The sequence below is a fragment of the Acomys minous genome, assembly GCF_964271855.1.
Source record: "Acomys minous genome assembly, chromosome: 16".
NCBI classification, from domain to species: Eukaryota; Metazoa; Chordata; class Mammalia; order Rodentia; family Muridae; genus Acomys; species Acomys minous.
Genome location: NC_140498.1, coordinates 42,168,918 through 42,186,930, shown reverse-complemented (window position 1 = coordinate 42,186,930; position 18,013 = coordinate 42,168,918). Strand labels below are relative to the sequence as shown.

The 18,013-nt window shown below is 48.2% G+C and overlaps 2 protein-coding genes across 8 annotated transcripts in view; both read left to right on the top strand.

The window, feature by feature from the left end:
* The window catches only part of CREBBP (CREB binding lysine acetyltransferase), a 149,559-nt gene extending 141,265 nt beyond the window's left edge, over nucleotides 1-8,294 (top strand). For all 7 annotated transcript variants that reach the window (XM_084761923.1, XM_084761928.1, XM_084761927.1 and 4 more), the window contains 3 exons: nucleotides 1,463-1,624; nucleotides 1,927-2,208; nucleotides 3,418-8,294. In XM_084761923.1, coding sequence (XP_084618049.1) covers nucleotides 1,463-1,624; nucleotides 1,927-2,208; nucleotides 3,418-5,577 — 2,604 coding nt within the window. In that variant the 3' untranslated portion in view covers nucleotides 5,578-8,294. The remainder of the gene's footprint in view (nucleotides 1-1,462; nucleotides 1,625-1,926; nucleotides 2,209-3,417) is intronic.
* A 2,951-nt stretch (nucleotides 8,295-11,245) lies between these two features.
* TRAP1 (TNF receptor associated protein 1) overlaps nucleotides 11,246-18,013 on the top strand; it is a 31,189-nt gene continuing 24,421 nt past the window's right edge. The window contains exon 1 of the mRNA XM_084764402.1: nucleotides 11,246-11,397. Within this exon, the coding sequence (XP_084620528.1) occupies nucleotides 11,310-11,397 (88 nt within the window). The 5' untranslated portion in view covers nucleotides 11,246-11,309. The remainder of the gene's footprint in view (nucleotides 11,398-18,013) is intronic.

The window sequence follows — 18,013 nt, the reverse complement described above, 5'->3', positions numbered from 1 at the left end:
ACACACACACACACACACACAGAGTCTCTCGCTTGCATGTGCCCCCCTTCCCCCCCCCCTCCCCCGCAAGTCTTTGTTAGTTTTTGAGACAGGGTCTCTCTGTGTAGCTTTGACTGGCCTAAACTCAGAGATAGGCTTGTTTCCTGAGTGCTCAGATTAAAGGCATGTGCCACTATCCCTGACTCAAAAACAATTTCTTTTTTTTTTTTTTTTAATCTATTTGAAGCCAGACAAAGTGGCACACACAGATCTTTGTGAGTTTGAGGTCATCCTGGGCTATCTATACAGTGAGTTCCAGGGCAGCCAGAGCTACATAGTGAGACCTTCTCTTTTAAAAAAAAATTTAAAAACCAACAACAAACAAAAAAACAAAACTTCCAAATTGGCCAGCAAGATGGGTCCCTAAAAGTGCCTGTTATACATGTGATGGTCAGGATCCACATGGTAGAAGAAGAGATCAGTCTCCCTAAAAAACTGCTCTTTGACCACCACATGGCATGGCCACACATGTACATAAATAATTTTATATATATATTTGACTCAGGAACCTGAGGCAGGAGTTTTAAAGCTAGGTTATATAGAACCACTTGAAGAAAGTATTCTGGAGCTGAGAGTAGAGTTCAGTGACAGCCTGCATGCTTAGCGTAGGCTCTGGGTTTTACCTCCGTAGTACAAGATAAAGAAGTTATGGATCAGGTGAGCTTTTCTGTATTGTATTCTAAATGGGTAACACTCGAAGTTCTTTTCTTTCTTTCCTTTTTAAAATATATTTATTTATTTTAATGTATATTTATAATCTGTCTTCACATATACACCCAGAAGAGGGCACCAGATCCTGGTACAGATGGTTGGGAGCCACCCATGTAGTTGCTGGGAATTGAACTCAGGACCTCTGGAAGAGCAGCCTGTAACTCTTAACCACTGGCCTATGTCTCCAGCCCTCAAAGTTCTTTTCATAGTAGGATCCTTGCAGTACTTGAATTGGGGAATGAGTCCCTTTTAGACCTCAGCCAGGTAGTGATGAAAATAGTAACAATAGGTTTCAAAACAATCTTAGGCATGTTCTACCCTAGTGCAAGTTATGAGTGGGGCCTGGAAAGATCCCGTTGGTTCCCTGATCCTCCTGGGCTGTCCCCCATTTGCTTCTTCCCTGTGTCTTCTGCAAATGTGTGGGCTTTCCCAAGGAAAGAGCCAGGTACTGAGCATCCAGGACGGACCATAGCACTCCTGTTCCATGGGATTGTGGGGAGTGGTAGAAAGTTTCCTCTGTTGCTTAGATTCTGAATCTAAAATCCTGAAGAAGTAACAAGACATACAGGCCCTGTGGCCAGGCTGGGAGGATTCCATTTCTTAGCCTTCTGGAGGTAGCCTGTGGCCCAAGTTTATATGGGGTCTGTGGAGCTGGGGAGCACCACAGCCTAGGAAATGGGTGTTGGTCTAACAGCTTTGCATGTGGTTGCAGGGCAGTCAGGGTGACAGCAAGAATGCCAAGAAAAAGAACAACAAGAAGACCAACAAAAACAAAAGCAGCATTAGCCGCGCCAACAAGAAGAAGCCCAGCATGCCCAATGTGTCCAATGACCTGTCCCAGAAGCTATATGCCACCATGGAGAAACACAAGGAGGTAGTGCCATGATGTGGTGGGAGGTTCTGGGGATACTCAGTACTCTGAGCAACAGCAGGCAGTAGACCCTCTCTGTTGGGGCTGTCTGCACAAGTGTGATAGAAGTGAGGGCTACCTCTGTAGGAGCAGGAACAGTAGTTTGTTAATGTATTGTTTGGTCTGTCATAATTTAGGTTTTATCCCAGAATACCAGAGCCTCAAGCAGGCCCTGGGTTTGGTTACCCTCTTTTTGCACAGGAGGACATGGCCTTGCACTTGGTACACGCTGCCTCTCTGTGTGTTAATGCAGCTTCTCCTTTCAGGTCTTCTTTGTGATTCATCTGCATGCTGGGCCTGTCATCAGCACTCAGCCCCCCATCGTGGACCCTGACCCCCTGCTTAGCTGTGACCTCATGGATGGGCGCGATGCCTTCCTCACCCTGGCCAGAGACAAGCACTGGGAGTTCTCTTCCTTACGCCGCTCCAAATGGTCCACTTTGTGCATGCTGGTGGAGCTGCACACACAGGGCCAGGACCGCTTTGTCTATACCTGCAATGAGTGCAAACACCACGTGGAGACACGCTGGCACTGCACTGTGTGTGAGGTAAGCCCCACCACCTCCCTCCTGGCCTTTCCCCACATGCAGCATTGTCCCCTGCAGCAGCTGGGATGGATACAGGTGCAAGCATCTGTGTACAGTGTTGTTTGTGCTGTCCCTTTTAGGGTGAGGAATGGCACCCTTGTTTCTCTTTCTTCCGTGGGCTCTGTCTGTCATGGCTTCAGGTCGTATTCTGAGGCAGCCTGATTGGAAAAGAGGCTCTGGAAAACTTGCGCTCTACAGGGATTCTCTTTCTATCTCGTCTTGCTGAGGGGGAATGGATGCCATTCACCTTGCTTGCAGCTTGACACCTTTGATCAAGTCCAGTGTCGGGATGGCTGAATGTGGTTAGAAGACCGTATGCCACCGGCAGGCTCACCGTCTCCTGCCCTGTGGGGTGCTTTGTCTTCACCCTTGTAGATCTTGTCCTGGGTAGGGCAAAGGCTTCCTAACCCTTCCTTCTTTGCCTACCTTTGGATTATTGTCCCATGTCATCTGTTCATCTGTCCCATTCCCTTCCTCTTCTCCATCGTCTTTCTGCTTTGCTGATTTTATTATTTGGTGTGTGTTGTCTGATCATGATCTCTAGGCCTAGCAGTAGGACTTCATTTTCAGATGTGTTGTGTGGGTGTGTGAGCACATGCATGTGTGCAGAGGCCAGAAGAAAATTGCTCTTTAGCTCTTTACCTCATTTCCAAAAGAAAAGGTACGTCACTGAGTCTTGAGCTAGGCTGGTTACTGACCAGAAAGCCCCAGCAGGTCTCTGTCCAGTGCTGCAGTTGCAAGCACACAACCATACCCAGATTTTTGTGTGAGTGATAAGGATAGAAACTCATGTCCTCCTATTTGACCATCAAATCCTCTTACCCACTGAACTATCTCCTAAACCCCCATCCCTCAGATGTAATGCTTTCTTTTTAGTTTCTGCATTCAAGTATCTCTCAGCCACTTGGGCTTGTGTGTTGGGAAGGAAGCATTTGACGCCTTTCTCCTGGGGATAGTGTCTCACTGTCCTCTGAAGCTTCGAGGAAATGGCCCCAATGTTCTTAGTCCTCAGGGTCAAGGTCTTGATGCTTTTCCTAAAGCAAATGAAATAAAGAAGGAAAGGAGCTGTTAATAACTGCTCAGCCTTAGGCCTACAGTATGCCCCTGGCCTAAGGATGTCTGCTTATGCTGGGCCTGTGCTAATGCTGCTTTTTCCCTTCTTGTCTACAGGACTACGACCTTTGTATCAATTGCTATAACACAAAGAGCCACACCCATAAGATGGTGAAGTGGGGGCTGGGCCTAGACGATGAGGGCAGCAGTCAGGGTGAGCCACAGTCCAAGAGCCCCCAGGAGTCCCGGCGTCTCAGCATCCAACGCTGCATACAGTCCCTGGTGCATGCCTGCCAGTGTCGCAATGCCAACTGCTCGTTGCCATCTTGCCAGAAGATGAAGCGAGTCGTGCAGCACACCAAGGGCTGCAAGCGCAAGACTAATGGAGGATGCCCAGTATGCAAGCAGCTCATTGCTCTTTGCTGCTACCACGCCAAACACTGCCAAGAAAACAAATGCCCTGTGCCCTTCTGCCTCAACATCAAACACAAGCTCCGCCAGCAGCAGATCCAGCATCGCCTGCAGCAGGCCCAGCTCATGCGCCGGCGAATGGCCACCATGAACACCCGCAATGTGCCTCAGCAGAGTTTGCCTTCTCCTACCTCAGCACCACCCGGGACCCCCACGCAGCAACCCAGCACACCCCAGACACCACAGCCCCCTGCCCAACCTCAGCCTTCACCTGTAAACATGTCACCAGCTGGCTTCCCTAATGTAGCCCGGACTCAGCCCCCAACAATAGTGTCTGCTGGGAAGCCTACTAACCAGGTGCCAGCCCCCCCACCCCCTGCCCAGCCCCCACCTGCAGCAGTGGAAGCAGCTCGGCAAATTGAACGTGAGGCCCAGCAGCAGCAGCACCTATACCGAGCAAACATCAACAATGGCATGCCCCCAGGGCGTGGAGGTATGGGAAACCCAGGGAGCCAGATGGCCCCTGTGGGCCTGAATGTTCCACGTCCCAACCAAGTCAGTGGGCCTGTAATGTCTAGCATGCCACCTGGGCAGTGGCAGCAGGCACCCATCCCCCAGCAGCAGCCGATGCCAGGCATGCCTAGGCCTGTAATGTCCATGCAGGCCCAGCCAGCAGTGGCTGGGCCACGGATGCCCAATGTGCAGCCACCAAGGAGCATCTCGCCAAGTGCCCTGCAAGACCTGCTGCGGACCTTGAAGTCGCCCAGCTCCCCTCAGCAGCAGCAGCAGGTGCTGAACATCCTCAAATCAAACCCACAGCTAATGGCAGCTTTCATCAAACAGCGCACAGCCAAGTATGTGGCCAATCAGCCTGGCATGCAGCCCCAGCCCGGACTTCAGTCCCAGCCTGGTATGCAGCCCCAGCCCGGCATGCACCAGCAGCCCAGCCTGCAAAACCTGAACGCAATGCAAGCTGGTGTGCCACGGCCTGGTGTGCCTCCACAGCAACAGGCAATGGGAGGCCTGAATCCCCAGGGACAGGCTCTGAACATCATGAACCCAGGACACAACCCAAACATGGCAAGCATGAATCCACAGTACCGAGAAATGGTGAGAAGACAGCTGCTACAGCACCAACAGCAGCAGCAACAGCAGCAGCAGCAGCAGCAACAACAGCAGCAACAGCAAAGCAGTGCCAGCTTGGCCGGGGGCATGGCAGGACATGGCCAGTTCCAGCAGCCACAAGGACCTGGAGGCTATGCCCCAGCCATGCAGCAGCAACGCATGCAACAGCACCTCCCCATCCAGGGCAGCTCCATGGGCCAGATGGCTGCTCCAATGGGACAACTTGGCCAGATGGGGCAACCTGGGCTGGGGGCAGATAGCACCCCCAACATCCAGCAGGCCCTGCAGCAGCGGATTCTACAGCAGCAGCAGATGAAGCAGCAGATTGGGTCACCAGGCCAGCCGAACCCCATGAGCCCCCAGCAGCACATGCTCTCAGGACAGCCACAGGCCTCTCATCTCCCCGGCCAGCAGATCGCCACATCCCTTAGTAACCAGGTGCGATCTCCAGCCCCTGTCCAGTCTCCACGGCCCCAATCCCAGCCTCCACATTCCAGCCCGTCACCACGGATACAGCCCCAGCCTTCACCACACCATGTTTCACCCCAGACTGGTTCCCCCCACCCTGGACTTGCAGTCACCATGGCCAGCTCCATGGATCAGGGGCACCTGGGGAACCCTGAACAGAGTGCAATGCTCCCCCAGCTGAATACCCCCAACAGGAGCGCGCTGTCCAGTGAACTGTCTCTGGTTGGTGATACCACGGGAGACACGCTAGAAAAGTTTGTGGAGGGTTTGTAGCATTATGAGAGCATTGGGTGTTTGTTTTTGTTTTGTTTTGTTTTGGGGATTTTTTTTTCTTTTTTTTCTTTTCTTTCTTTCTTTTCTTTTTTGTTTTTTGTTCTTGTTTTTGTTTCTTTTCCCCTCCCCTTTCATGTTTTTGGACATTTTGTACTGAAAATCCAGGCATCTGGGCTCTTTTTATTAATCCTAGATGGGACTGTGACTCCCAAGCATGGAAGGGCGGATTGATGTTTAAAGAAACAATACAAAGAATATATTTTTTGTTAAAAAAAAAAACAGTTGATTTAAATATCTGGTCTCTCTCTCTCTCTCTCTCTCTCTCTCTCTCTCTCTCTCTCTCTCTCTCCTCTCTCTTCTCTCTCTCTCTGTCCTCTCTCTTTCTCTCTTTTTCCTTTCTTTTTTTCTGTTTTGTTTTTGGGGGGTGGGGGGTTGTTTGGATTCTTTTTGTCATTGCTGGTGACTCATGCCTTTTTTTAATGGGAAAAACAAGTTCATTATATTCATATTTTTTATTTGTATTTTCAAGACTTAAACATTTATGTTTAAAAGTGAGAAGAAAAATAATACTCAGAAACTGGTTCCAGAAATAATGCATCTTATAATGTGTCCCGATAACGAGCTGATGTTGCGGGAAGATTTTTTTCTATAGTGAACTCTGTGGGCATCTCCAAGTATTACCCCTGGACGATAGGAATTGACTCCGGCGTGCACACATGTACACACCCACACACATCTATCTATACATGCTGGCTTAAGCCAACCTCTTGTCTTGCAGATGTAGAAATTGTTGCTTTGTTTCTCTGATAAAACTGGTTTTAGACAAAAATAGGGATGATCACTCTTAGACCATGCTAATGTTACTAGGGAAGAAGCGTTCTTTTCTTTCTTCTATGTGAAACTTGAAATGAGGAAAAGCAATTCTAGTGTAAATCATGCAAGCGCTATAATTACTATAAATAAGAAAATTCAAGAAGATTCAATCACTGTATAGAATGGTAACATACAAACTCATTTCTTATATCATATTGTTAAATAAACTGTGTGCAACAGACAAAAAGGGTGGTCCTTCTTGAATTCATGTACATGGTATTAACACTTAGTGTTCGGGGGTTTTTTTGTTATGAAAATGCTGTTTTCAACATTGTATTTGGACTATGCATGTGTTTTTTTTCCCCATTGTATATAAAGTATCGCTTAAAATTGATATAAATTACTGAAGTTTTTAACATGTATTCTGTTCTTTAAGATCCCTGTAAGAATGTTTAAGGTTTTTATTTATTTATATATATTTTTGGAGTCTGTTCTTTGTAAGACATGGTTCTGATTGTTCACTCAGAGTGGAGAGGTCGGGGCTGCAGTCATAGTTGCAGTGTGGGTGGCAGCTGGGAAATGTCCCATACTTGTGGCCACTGATGGAGGAAAGGGGGCTCCCTGCACAGAGTGAGGAGGCAGCTCAGCACCACCTGGTACTCACAGGTGAATGTCACCCATACCATGAGGGGCAATCACCACTGGATCAGAAACAGCACTTTGCCTCCAGCCTACTCTTCCTGTTCTGGTTGGCCAGCTTCCCCTGTGAGGGGGCTCCTGCCCCATTTCCCTCCAGATAGCTCCCCTTTCTTTACCCAGATCCCACAATCAATGCAAAGGGTGCTCCAGGGACTTGAGGTGGTTCCTGACCTCCTCTCCCCAAAAGTTCAACAGGGAGGTTACCTCCATCAGCCTGCCCCATGTGGCCTCATTATGGCCTTGCAGGCCTGGTGCCACCCTGGGGGCGTCTACTTTGTGGTCTTACCTGCTCATGGAGTCCAGTTACAGGTGCTGGTCCTCAGCAGAGGATGGTAGCTCCTGAGTGCTGAAAATGTTACATCTAAGAGGAGGGCCACTGACAGGGGACTAAGTTAACCCCTAGTCTGCTGCTCCCAGGGAACCTTTTTTAAAATATATATATATATATATACCTGTCTTCCAACAAAAGAGTGGTCTAGATGGGGGTGGGGGGCTGCAAAAATTTAGAAATCATGACCCAAATAGCCTGCCTTTTGGCCTTTTAAGTTCACAGGAGTATTTTCAAAATTCCTGATGCTTGGAAATATAAATTTGAGGAAGCTTTTCAAGATTAGAGTTTTGAATGTAGAATTTTGAATCTTGAATTTTAATGCTGTGGATAAGACCAGGTAAGGAGCAGACCATCTAACATCCCCAACTAAGCCCCGAGTCCTCCAGAGGGGACGCTCCGTCTTTGCTCTACTTAATGGCTCCATGCACATTCTTGGCTCTCTTCAGAATTCCCTTTGCTGCTGATTGGGAAGCCCAAGCCATGTGTTCAAACAAGAAAAGGAACTGGAGCCTCAGAGGAGCTGCTCTCATCCTCACTCAGGAGGTAGCACTTGGCAATGTGCAGCCTTTTAATGTGGGCCCTGGGGACATCCTTTACAGGTCCTGAAGTTCAAAGCTATGTACCAACAACCTCCTTGGAGTCTGCATCCTATGCAATTGTCCATCTGGATCTCAAAGGATGTGGCTGAGGGTGTGGGCTGTGGATATTATCCCTAAGTTTGTCCTACGGAAATTTCTGTAAGAGCTGGAGTGCCCAGACACTGTGTCTCATGCTGTATACTTAAGAGGAGAAGAAAAAAAAAAGTCCTATATTTGTGATCAAAAAGAGGGAACTTGAAATGTGCTGGTGTTTATAATAAAAGCTGGTAAAACTGCTTGGATTCAAAGATGATTCCGATTGGCTAATGGTCCCCTCAGCATTAGTTCGGCTACCAGTCACTGAATGACTGAAGATGCCTGGTAATATAACCCTGCATGCATTTGAGGCTCTGAGAAACTGCCATTTGAGTTCATGCTGTCTTCCTGAACGAGATATGTTTTGGCTATTAAATGGGGCTAGCTGAGTTTGGTGGCCCATGCCTTTAATCCCAGAAGAGCCAGAGGCAGCTTTCCTGGTATACATAGGGAATTCCATGGCTACATAGAGGAATGTCTCACTGGGCAGGGGCAAGGTATCTTGAATCCATATTCTAGTGCAGCATGACAAAATAAGCCTGTGTTTCAAAACAAAAGGGGCATACTTCTCACTAAGGTGATTGTGTGTCGGTAGCCAGTGTGGTGCCAGGAGGTGACAGGACAGCACCAGGAAGCAGATCTCCGTCCATACACTTTAGCAAGTCTGGGGAATGTAGGAATAAAGTCTGCCCATCTGGAACTGTGAAGATAACACAGGAGCCTGGTGTGCTGTGCATACGCTGGTATGTCTAATTTATTTTGCGCATACTAGGTGTGGTGGAGAAAAGAGTCAATGATAAAATACTAATGAAATTGCAGAACTCAAACTAAAAGCAGATACCCAAGGGCTACAGCTGATCTAAATTGTCTAAAACATCATTTTCATCAAGTGCATGTGGGTCTATAGAGGATTCTTTAGAAATCATTGATAATTCACTTTTCACTGAGCAGCGGTTCAAGAGTCAGGTAAGCCCAGTATCCACAGAATTGGGCCCCTAGTGGACCCAGCTTTGTCCTCTCAATGCAAATTCTACTAGAGGCTTGAAACTGAGATGGTCTTTAAGGTCGTTCAACTTGTATTCCATGGCTCTTGCCACAAGGAAACCTGCACACTGACAGTTTCAGTACGTGTAAGCTTATGTATGGAATTCAGATAAAAGGATCCCTGAGGGAGAATGAGAGGGAAAGTTCCAAGCTACAATGAGAATGTGAACACACGGGTCCTTGAAAGCCTGCTGAGTGAGTGCAAGGGGGATGTGGGTGGGGGACAACTGAGTAATTGCCATCTCTTTGAGTGTTTTCCCCTTCTGCCACCAGGACTCCTTCCTGTGTTATCCTTTAATGATATCTCTATTATCTGTCCTCAGACATTGACACAGGTATGAGCCACTAAGAAACTTTCCATGCACATACCTGGAGTGAACATTGAAAGAATTACCACAAGTCCCAAAGCTGGGACGTGGAATCAGGCAAGACAAGGCAACCACTGTAGTTTGGGCTACGGTGTACAGAAGGCCCTTGGGATTTTGTAGGAAGACATTTCCTATTGCTCCTGGCCCTTGGTAGATACATGGGTTCCAAACTCGTTTCCTCGGAGTGGACAGACTGCATACAGGATGGCCTAGGGTTGGTTTGCTTGGAATGTAGGAAGTTTATACTGGACAGAACCTACGACCCCGTACTTAACTAAAGCCCAGGTTCCCCTTCCTTTGCCAAATGTCACTTCACCTTTCTAAGCATATTCCCAGCCAGACCTGGTATTCTACAGATCACTCTAACCTCTAACTGAAGAGATGATTTCAGAACGAAGAGTTAAAGGAATGAAGCCTTGATTCCTCTAGTAGTGTCCAGGGAAGCTATTCTGTGTGGTGACATGACCTGGACCCGGGCAGATTAGGGTGGGTGACGCACGACCTGTGGGCAGAGGCAGAGGCTAGAAACTTTAAGGATCTAGGGCAGAACAGAGGAAAAGAGCCCCAAGAGAGGGGCTGGCTATGGGGGATGTCCCACCCCCCCCGAAGAAGAACCAGACGTTGCTGGGAGATGTGGGGTAATTTTGAAGTGTTCGGGCATTCAGTGAACGATGTCTTCCTCAGCTGCTCTCCACCTTTTATTTTGAAACAGGATCTCTCACTGAACCTGGAACTAGCAGATTTAGGTAGATTGGCCAGCAAGATCCAAGGATTCTCTTACCCATCCTCCCCAGCAATGAGATTGCAGGCCCACGCTGCCCTTTCATTTTCTTGGGGGTGCCAGGGTACCTAGCACTTTAAATACAGACTCATCTGTCCAGCCTTCTAGACCTGCTCATTCTTTTCTATTTTCTGTCTATAAAGTCAAGAATGTGGGAGCTATCTTTGATACATTCAACATGGAACCATTCCTAAACATGCCCTCTGCCAACGTTTCAAGTCTGTCCAGGATCCAGGAGGTCACCACTCCTGGATCCTTCTGGGTTTGGTTTGGTTTGGTTTGGTTTTTTCCAGCACCGTTTACAAATCTGGTTTTGTGGTCGGTGTATATACCTGCAGTTGGAACTAGATAGGCAACCGCTTTAATTTTTTTTTTTTAAACATTGATCATAGCAAATTATATCTGGCCTGTCTCAGAATCAAGCAAGAATCTGTCACAAAGCGCCTTACTCTTGAGGTTAGGGCGCTGACAGGCAACCAGCTTAAGGTTTATGGCCTGGATCCCCAAACTTCCAATAGGAAGAAAGTCACAATAAACGGGTAAGTCCAGTTCTGGAAGTTACTAAGTTCACTTTTTGGCGAATGATAGTCAAACCTAAAATCTCTGTCACTGTAGCTTTTGGCATTGCTCTACGAGTCTTCCAGTGGCCCAAGCGCTTAAAAATACATGGGTGGGTAAGTCCGCCCGTCCACACTCCAGCCTGGGTATTAACATTTCGAGAACGGGACGCTCTCGCCTAGGCACAGCCAGCAACTGCGGGTGTCGGGGACACTAAAGCCCTCACCCCCCAGCTCCCCCCTTCCCACCCCCACCCTCCCACTCCACGCCCTTGACACCGAGATCCAAGATCAAAGAGTCCGGTCTTCCGGCCCTAGAGCAGGATTTTGCTTCGTCCGTGTTCCCGCACAGGCAGCAACTTGGGCAGCCCGGCGCGCGCCATGACGTCACTGCACCGCCGCCCCCCCGCGGAAGGCCCCCTCACCACTCTCGTTCGCTGTTCGTGGCTCTTGGGGGACGGAGGCATGGCGCGTGAGCTGCGGGCTGCGCTGCTGTGGGGCCGTGGGCTGCAGACTATACTGCGGGCTCCCGCGCTGGCGGGCGTCCGGCGAGGTGAGCGCGGCGCGGGAGCGCAGAGGCGGCGTCTGAGGCCCTGGGCTCTCTGACTGGCGGGAGGCGTGCTCCGGGGCTGCAGCGTTGGGCCGGGGGCAGGGAAGTGCGGTCAGTCTTGGGGAGCCTGAGCGCCGGCACCTTCAGCGTTGTCTGGTCTGTGCCTGGTGTTCCTGATTGCGGAGTCTCCGGCGCCTGGGTTCACTCGTACGTTGCACGCAGCTCAGTGCCGGCCGAGCTCAAGCCCTGGGGAAACTACGGCGAACGAAACCAATGGTCACCTCGGAGTGTAGAGGCCGGTGAACTCTTAAGTGGTTGGTCCCTGAATCCCTAGGGTCTGCAACTGAAAGAACAAGGAATGGAGAAAGAATGACCATCCTATGCTTTCCCGCCTCTCACTCAAGTAACAGTGAAGGTATTAGCGTGTCACACACACACACACACACAACACAAATTACGTACATTTACGTAAAAGAGCCCAAATCAAATATGAATTGTGCTAAAGAATCCTTTTTTAATGTTTCCAGCATTCCCTACACAACTTTTCATGTTAGGCATATACGGGTACAGTAACTTTCCTTGGCTGTCCTAGACCGCTTTGTAGACCAGGCTGGCCTTGAACTCGCAGCAATCTGCCTGCCTCTGCCTCCCGAGTGCTGAGATTAAAGGTGTGTAACACCACGCCCAGCCGCCGCCTCCTCCTCCTCTTCCTCATTAATGTTATCTAGTTTGCTAAATTTTGTCTTAATTTTTCATGGGGTCTGGGAGAGAGATGGGGTTTCACTGTTGTTCTGACTAGCCTGGAACTTGCTACATAGACTAGGCTGGCCACAAACAGAGATTCATCTGCCTCTGCCTCTCAGAGTGGTGGAATTAAAGACACGTGCCTCGGGGGCTGGGGAGATGACTCAGAGGTTAAGAGCACTGGCTGCTCTTCCAAAGGTCCTGAGTTCAATTCCCAGCAACCACATAGTGGCCAACAGCCATCTACAATGATACAATGAGATCCGGTACTCTCTTCTGGCGTGCAGGAGTACATGCAGGCAGATCACTGTATACATAACAAATAAATCATTAAAAAAAAAAAAAGATGTGTGCCACTGTGTGGTGCTCAAAATACTTTATGTATGCATCCTCTAGTAGCAAAACTGACTATTCCATAGTATCCTCTCCAACATTTAACTATGTCTTAAAAAAAGGAAAAAAATCCCCCGAAAGCTTGCTTGATTGGTCCCCAGTACCATCCACAATACAAAACAAAAAACCCCTCTGTAGAGCTTTTGTGGTTTTTATCTACATGTATTCTAGTGAGAGACTGTTTTTACTTGTTTAACAGTGGATCAGTATCTTCTGTGATTTCATTTGTGTATCTTTGCATCATGTTCTGCAAACACCTTCTCAGCCTTGCCTGGTCTGCTCAGTTTGTTCACAGAGGCTGCCTCAGGGTCTCTCAGAACCTTACGTTTATTTGCAACATTGCTGCTTCTTTCTACTGACTCAGGGATTCCCTTTCCCTTTTCTGCCTTCAGTGGTGACACTAATTTTCCCTGAGTCTTAGGTGGAGAAAATATATACAAAGTATATACATTTTTCTATTGTAGAGGTAGGCGCCTCATTAAAGCTCTGTTTTCAGCCTGCTTCCATGTTGTGCTGGCTCCTTCTGGGAACCCCCTTCTGTTGATTGATTGATTGGTTGACCAATTGATTGTTTCTCTAGGGCTTCCCCTAACTCTGTCTTTGGTGGTGGACCGAAGGTCATGGTTGTAGTCTTAAATAAACGTGTCCTGGTTGGATATGACTAGGCCAGACAGGACACAGCGCTCCATGTAAAGTATCTCTTGCCTGTATCTTCTGTAAATTGGAGATGGTCTGATTGGGATTTGTAATTCCAGAAAAACAGCCAGCATGCCTCTCACAACTTAGCACACTGTTGGCCTCTCAGATGCCGTCAGGAGCTCTGTAGGAAAGGTGGGTGATGTTTTGGAGGTAGACGTTCACAGCTTGCGTCCTTTTACTCCTTGCTCACATAAGTGGATCCTGTGGCCTGATGACTTTACTTCCCCTTAAAGTTGGATGCTCACCTTTCCTGTTTCTGTGGGAACTCAGTGGCTGCCACTTTCACAGTCTCAGGCTTTGGTCTGTAAGAATTTGATACAAGGAAATAAAAGCTTGTCCCTGTTGTAATTTATTGAGATATAGTAACAAGGTAATAGAAAGACTGCCCCAAACCAGCACACAACAATGATTCTTAATGAGTAGTATAGAAAATGAGTGGTGAAAGCATAATAAAGAGAGATTGCTGTGAACAGTGGAGGCCTGGGAGGATAACACACGAGGCCTTGAGCCAGGTCCAGAAACAGTTCAGATGGAAAGCGGTGTGGTTGCAGCTAGGAGAAATAGGGACGCTAGCTGCGTGTGCGCACACGCATGCATGTACATTACAGTCACTTTACCAGTGCTACTATATGATCCCCAAGCCACCTAGCACTTTAACGGGCGGGGGCTGTGGTCTGCCTTTGAGGTTTGTGCCTTTTCCTGTAGGGTGTGGGGGAAACATAGAGCCCGATATTATGCAGATAGCGTCTCTAGTGTTTGGTTCAGGCCGATATATTGAGTTATTGGTTTATTCTTCAAGTCATTATAGAAAGTTCAGCTAACCTGTAATCAAATCTGGTCCGTCCGTGTGTTGCCCTGCCCCCTTGTTTTTTTAAAGATTTACTTACTATGTATACAGTATGCATCAGATCACATTATAGATGGTTGTGAGCCACCATATGGTTGCTGGGAATTGAACTCAGGACCTCTGGAAGAGCAGTCAGTGCTCTTAACCTCTGAGCCATCTCTCCAGCCCTCCCCCACCCTTATGAGTATTTCAAGACAGTGTTACTCTGTGTAGCCTTAGCTGTGCTGAAACTCACTCTAGAGATCAGACTGGACTCAAACTCAGAGAACTACCTGCCTTTACCTTCCAAGTGCTGGGATTAAAGGTGAGCGTCACCACCACCACCACCGAGCTGTGCAAAGGCTTTTTAGTGAATATATTTTACAAATGCACTGGAGAATCATGCAATGCAAACTGTGTTGGATGTAATTCTAGGCCACAAGACTGCACACTCCTTTGCAGCGGGACCTGTGGTGGTAGAACTTTTTATCTCGTCGATACTGTTTACTATGTCTATTGTTACTGTCTTCAAAATAAAGACACACACCATCACTTCTACCATATGACTTTTGCTGGTGAATTACCACTGCTGGATGGACCTTTTCTTAGTTCTGGTTTGTCTTGACTATGGCCATCACAATGTCACCACATGAGCAGCAGGCAGTCTGCCCAGCTGTCCCTTGGTTCCCTTCACAGAGGTGACAGGTACATGTATAGGTGGTTAGTTTGTGACCATAATGGAAAAGAGCATGATGTCAGGCAGGCACCGCTCAGGAGCCCCCAGCTCACGTGTGATGTCAGGCAGGCACCGCTCAGGAGCCCCCAGCTCACGTGTGATGTCAGGCAGGCACCGCTCAGGAGCCCCCAGCTCACGTGTGATGTCAGGCAGGCACCGCTCAGGAGGTGACAGCTCACATCTGATGTCAGGCAGGCACCGCTCAGGAGGTGATAGTTCGCCTGTGATCCACACGTTGTAGACAGAAAGAACTTACTTTTTCTGTTTTGAGACTGTCCCTAATGTAGTCCAGGCCAGCCTCAAACTTAAAGTCCTCCTTTCTTAGCTCTCCAAGTGCTAGTGTTATAACCATGCACATTCAAATTATTTATTATTCTTGTGTGTGCCAGGGACAACGTTTGAGAGGTCAGTTTTTCTCCCACTTTTACGTGGGTTGTAGGGATCTAACTCAGGTCATCAAGCTGCCGTGGTAAACACTACCACACAAGTGAAGCCAACTTGCCAGCCCCTCAGATCTGTTTTGAGACAGCTTCTCGTGTAGCCCAGGCTGTTCTTGGACTCTTGGTCCTGTATTCCTGATTGTATCTCCTCTGTCTTCTGGCATCTCTGAGCTGCCTTCAGTCATTCAGTCAGTCAGTCTGTCTGTCTGTTGGAACTACAACACTTGGGAGGAATTCCTGCCAGTGCTCTTATGGGATGTCTGTCAGTCTGGGGATTGTCTAACATTTTGTAAGGATTAGAAAGAGATACAGTTTTGGCAAAAAGATAGCAGAACAGTGGTGTGTCACATTATGATGTTGGCTGGTCTCTCCTGATGTGGGAGTCACTTGATTAAAGGAGACCTGCCCTTTTCTCCATGGTAAAGCTGCTGACTGACTTCCTCTTTGAAATCAGCAAATGGCTTTTCAGGATACACTAGTATTGTGCAGTTGTTGTTCACTGATGGCTACCAGTAGTTTCTATCTGCCACAGATTATGACTGTGACTTTCCTGAGTGTATTTGTTTTCTGTCATTCCATGGCAATTTCCCTCTCTCTTGTACTTTAAAGTATGGATTAATGCCTGTTAAACTGAAGGCAGTAGTCAGTTACTGGTAATCTCTTTGCTCGGATCATCCCAGGTTCTACCATTAAAATTACCTTCAGGTTAGACATAGTGCTGCCCTGAGCCAGCCTCGTTGCTGAGTTCTTCATCACTGTCTGGTATCACCGTGCGCCCTCCCCAGAGCACTTGTTCCACTCACTGGGAGATGGTAGAGTAGTTCCAGCTTGCCCGGGACCAGTGTGTTCCTGAGAAAGGGGCTGTCAAGAGTCGCTGCTAGACCTTTTAAGAAGACCCTTTAGGTTGGGCATGGTGGCGTATGCCTGTAATCCCAGCACTCGGGAGGCAGAGGCAGGCGGATCTCTGTGAGTTGGAGGCCAGCCTGGTCTACAAAGTGAGTCCAGGACAGCCAAGGCTACACAGAGAAACCCTGTCTCGAAAAACAGAGGAGGAGGAGGAGGAGGAGGAGGAAGACCCCTATATAATGGTGCTTGTTCAGGGTGTTATCAGTCAGTGGACAGCGACAGGAAACCCATGTGGAGGTGGGGTGCACTCACAGGTGCACACACTTCTGTGTTGGCTTCTGTCTGGTCTACATGACAAGGGACCTCATGGTCTGTGGTGCTTCACTTCCAGGGAATTGCTGACAGTCTTAACCTTTCCCCCTTTCCCACCTTCAGCTTTGAGGATCCAGACTCATTCACGGTGTAGTGTGCTTGACCTTAGTTTATACCCAGGGCAGTTTCAGACTTGATAACTGGGGCTGGTGAATAGATTTGCCAAGATGTGCAGTCCTTTTGGAGGTCACCTTTGTAACCTACAGTAAAAATGACATTTTCTGCTAAGGCTTTTACACATTCTGGTCATCTTTGAAAACATGTTTAAAAATCATACTGGAAAACCGAGGCAGAGGCAGACGGATCTCTGTGAGTTCAAGGCCAGTCTGGTCTACCATGTGAGCCCAGGACCGCCAAGTCTACACAGAGAAACTCTGTCTCAAAGATCCCCCCTCCAAAAAAAGGAAAAAAAAGAAAGAAAAGAAAAAGAAACCATACTGGAAAACCAGTTACTTGTGAAGTCATATCACATTCACCAGATCTGCTCCTAGCGGGGACTGTTATATATCTTCTAATTACTGTGGGAAAGAGGTGCACAGTTTGCTTCAGTGTCGTCTAGAACTTGGCTGGTGTTCTTCAATATTTGTATTTGCCTATGGCGATGGAGCTCTTACAGATTCTCTGTAGAGGCTTGTGGGAAGGATCCAGCACAGCCCACCCTTCTGAGTGAAGGTCACACGCACATCCTCATAGGTCACTGCAGTCGTCTTCTAGGGAGGCGTGAGGTACCCCGGATGCTGCGCTTCGCTGTGTGCATTTTTGTAGTAGCTAATTCACATTACCCTCACTAGAGGACACACACACACACACACAAACATACATTTAGAGATGGCTCATCAGTTGAGAATGCTTACTGCTGTCGCAAAGGCCCCGAGTTCAGTTCTTAGCACACCTACCTGTAGTTCCAGCTCCAGAGGGATCCAGTGCCTTGCTTGACCTCTGGGTACTTATACTTGTGCACATAACTCATTCACAGATGTTGGGAGCACGGAGGTCCTTGAATTCGCAGATAGCAGTAGGGAATCAGGAATGTTAAACATGCAGGGTTGTCTTTTCAAAGCAAGAGATACATAACCTGGCTCAACCCCCCATCCCCCATCTTCCCTCACCCCCCACCCCCAACACACACACAGAAGGCTGGGAATGACAGTGGTCCATAGCTTGGTAATCTGTGCTATATATAGGGCCAGACCATATCCAGCACCCACAAGCAGGACCGTAGGTGGCTAATAGCCCAGGTGACCTTCGTGCTGTCACTGTGACCTACACCATACCCATTTCTCCCCAGGCCCTTAAGTTAACATGGATAGTCTATCTCTGGAACCCACCTTCATGAAAGAGGGGACATGTACTCTGAGAAGAGTTTGCTGTTGTGCCTCATTGTGCACACAGGACTGTGTTACACCAGGAAACTTCGATCCAAATTGTACTGTGCCTAAATATGCCTAAAATAAACTGCCCAGTGTCAGACTCTAGAAGTTTGAACCAACACCAGCTATTGAGTCATGTTGAACCAGATTTCCTTCTTGACTCTTGTGGATTGTTACTCGGCCAGCCCTGGTG